Below are 2500 nucleotides of genomic sequence, written 5' to 3'. Positions count from 1 at the left end.
TAAAGTGCTGCGGTGGAAGAAATAAACGACAGCCTCTCGTTATTCCGAGAGATCGGTTCGTCATCGGGAGAAAAGTAGGGCCGAGATGTTTCCTCCTAATCTCAAGATGGGGATTTCTTTACACGTTGTTCACGCTGTTTATTCCCAGTGGTTTTCCTGAGAGGTTTTAACACAACAGTAAACGCACCACGTTCCTCCTGTCTCCTGGAGCGCGGGCGAGTTTGAACGAGCGAACGAACGATCTGGAACAGAGCCGCGTGAAGAGTTTAGAAAGTCGGTAGATCTATGAGACGGAATTGGAGGAGAACGTTCCAGAGGCTTCGATCGAAGACGGATCGCTCGGCTCTCGCCGGCGTCTCACGTGAAGAAGCGGAAGTTCTTAAATCCGGGATCCCGATCGCTCGTCTTTAATGCGATCGTTTTTATCGTCCCGTTCTGATCAACACGGTTTCATGGTCACGGTAAAAGACGCGGAAATGAAACGTTCTAATAAAGCCGTAACGTCTTCCAGAGTGTGCTTCTGATCATCTCTTAGTTAACACTGGAGATGTGGAAGAACGATCATTTGGGGGGTTTTTCTGCTGTTTCTTCTTGATGTCTCTCAGTGACGCTGTTTAAGTGGATGATATTTTTTCTCTTTCAGCTTCCAAGTGAACAACTCGCTCCTGCATCCCGTCATGGTGGAATGGTAAGATTCTCTTGACACGTGACACGTGAGTTCTGTCCTCTGTCTCAGGTCTCGTTCATCAAAGCGTGTGTAGGACAGTCCTGTGTGTAAGACCTGCCCGCGTGCGCGCGTCACACTTATCACGTGTACAGCGAGTGTCGATAAACCGCTCCGTTCGTACACGACCACACACGGTTACATCGAGAAACGCCCCCAGATCGCCATATATGGTCAACGGCTTCCCTTTAAGAGTGTGAATGCGTGGCTGCGTGTGCGCATTCTCCCGCCATAATTACATGTAGAAAACATGCGACGTCGTTACTGAGCTCTCAGTCTGTCGGGGAATTTTTAGACCTCCGAAAATAGAAACCCAGAGAAGTGTACCGTGACGTAATCGATCACGGTATGGATATTATACAGTCGTCGCCCGGCTCTAACCTTCACTCCTTGATCTATACAGGTTTTATTTTCAGACGTCTGGTGTGTTTGGTAGACGTGCGGCGTGACGAAAGTCGGTCGGTGACATTAGGATCGTTTTGGTGTTGAAATTTCTAATATGCTGAGACTCTGATCTGATGTTCAACTGACTTTAAATTGACGTTCAGCTTCAGCTAATGATGCGACAGCAGAACGGAGAAGACGGGACGGACGGTTTGAGAGTCCCCGATGAAACCATTCGGATATTTTCATCGGCTCATCAGACACGCCGTCCGTCTTTGTCGCACCGCTGTGATCGTCTTCTCTTGGATGTGGCCTGTAATTTGAAACGATGATCCAGCTGCGCTTTAAATTCCGATCAACCACGTCAGACGTTCGGGAATCGGATCAGGGAACTTGCCACGCTCGTTTTTTTTTTTTGTGAGACTCTGATAAAAAGTCGAAACGTCGACGGCTCGGCTTGCTTTCTTGGCGAGCGGAACGTCTTTAATCAGAGGTGGTGAGGCTTACTGCGTGTCGGCGTCTTTTTTCTGACGAACTCCGTCTAGCACACAAAAGATATGCGAATGAAGTATTCGAATAAAGCTTTAGCGTGTTCTGCTGCTTTGATGCTGATCGTGTTCTATAGAACGTGTTTGCGCTGAGGGGAGAAATGAAGTTGGGTGGCCAGCGCAGAGCCTGAGCGAAGTTTCTGAACACGCTGTGTGAACGACGCTTTACCCGGGCGTCTCAGATGTCAACACTAAAGCTTTCCGAGCGTATCTGACTATCTAAACCGCCTCGCACATATTTCCCACGCTGCTAATTTGGAGCCGAGACGCTCTGTTCTACCCGAGACCGAGCCCGGAAGACGTCAACAAGCACACGGACACGAGCAGCCTTTCCCCAGATAATTCTGCAGAAGCTTTCCACGACAGGACTCTCGTTCTTTCTCTCCCTCTCTCCCTCTTTCATTTCCTCTCTGTGTCAGAGTAATGGGTTGCGTGCCCGGCTGGCTGCTCTCCGCATTACTCTCGCTCTCGTTCAGCGCCCGGTAGGACGCGGCTTCATTACAGCTGCACTCGGCCCACACCTTCCTTCCATCCCTCCTTCCCTCCATCCCTCCTTCACTTCCCTGCATCCCTCTTTCACTTCCCTACATCAGCACTCAGACGGACTTTCCTTCACTCATACCAACACCTCACGCTTTAACATTCCAGTTCACTTTTTGAAAACTTTTTCCCGTTACAGAGCTTCAGACATGTCGGATGTGTTAATATGATATGCCGTGTAAACAGAAAAAGAACTCCGGCACCAGCTGCGGATCTTAACTATCTTATATGGCGGTTACGGCCTGTCTGGCTTTGATCACAGATGAGATGTACATGCTTTGATTTGAGGAGCTGTGGCTAAATT

General features: G+C 49.1%; 1 protein-coding gene across 1 annotated transcript in view; it reads left to right on the top strand.

Annotated features, from left to right (window-relative positions):
- Positions 1–2500, top strand: part of pepd (peptidase D) — a 55113-nt gene that overhangs the window by 14293 nt on the left and 38320 nt on the right. Inside the window, exon 7 of the mRNA XM_053678191.1 lies at positions 644–688. Coding sequence (XP_053534166.1) covers positions 644–688 — 45 coding nt within the window. The remainder of the gene's footprint in view (positions 1–643; positions 689–2500) is intronic.

This window comes from Ictalurus punctatus, chromosome 4, assembly GCF_001660625.3.
Source record: "Ictalurus punctatus breed USDA103 chromosome 4, Coco_2.0, whole genome shotgun sequence".
NCBI lineage: Eukaryota > Metazoa > Chordata > Actinopteri > Siluriformes > Ictaluridae > Ictalurus > Ictalurus punctatus.
The sequence above is the reverse complement of the archived record's forward strand: the minus strand, read 5'-3'. Positions and strand labels throughout refer to the sequence as shown.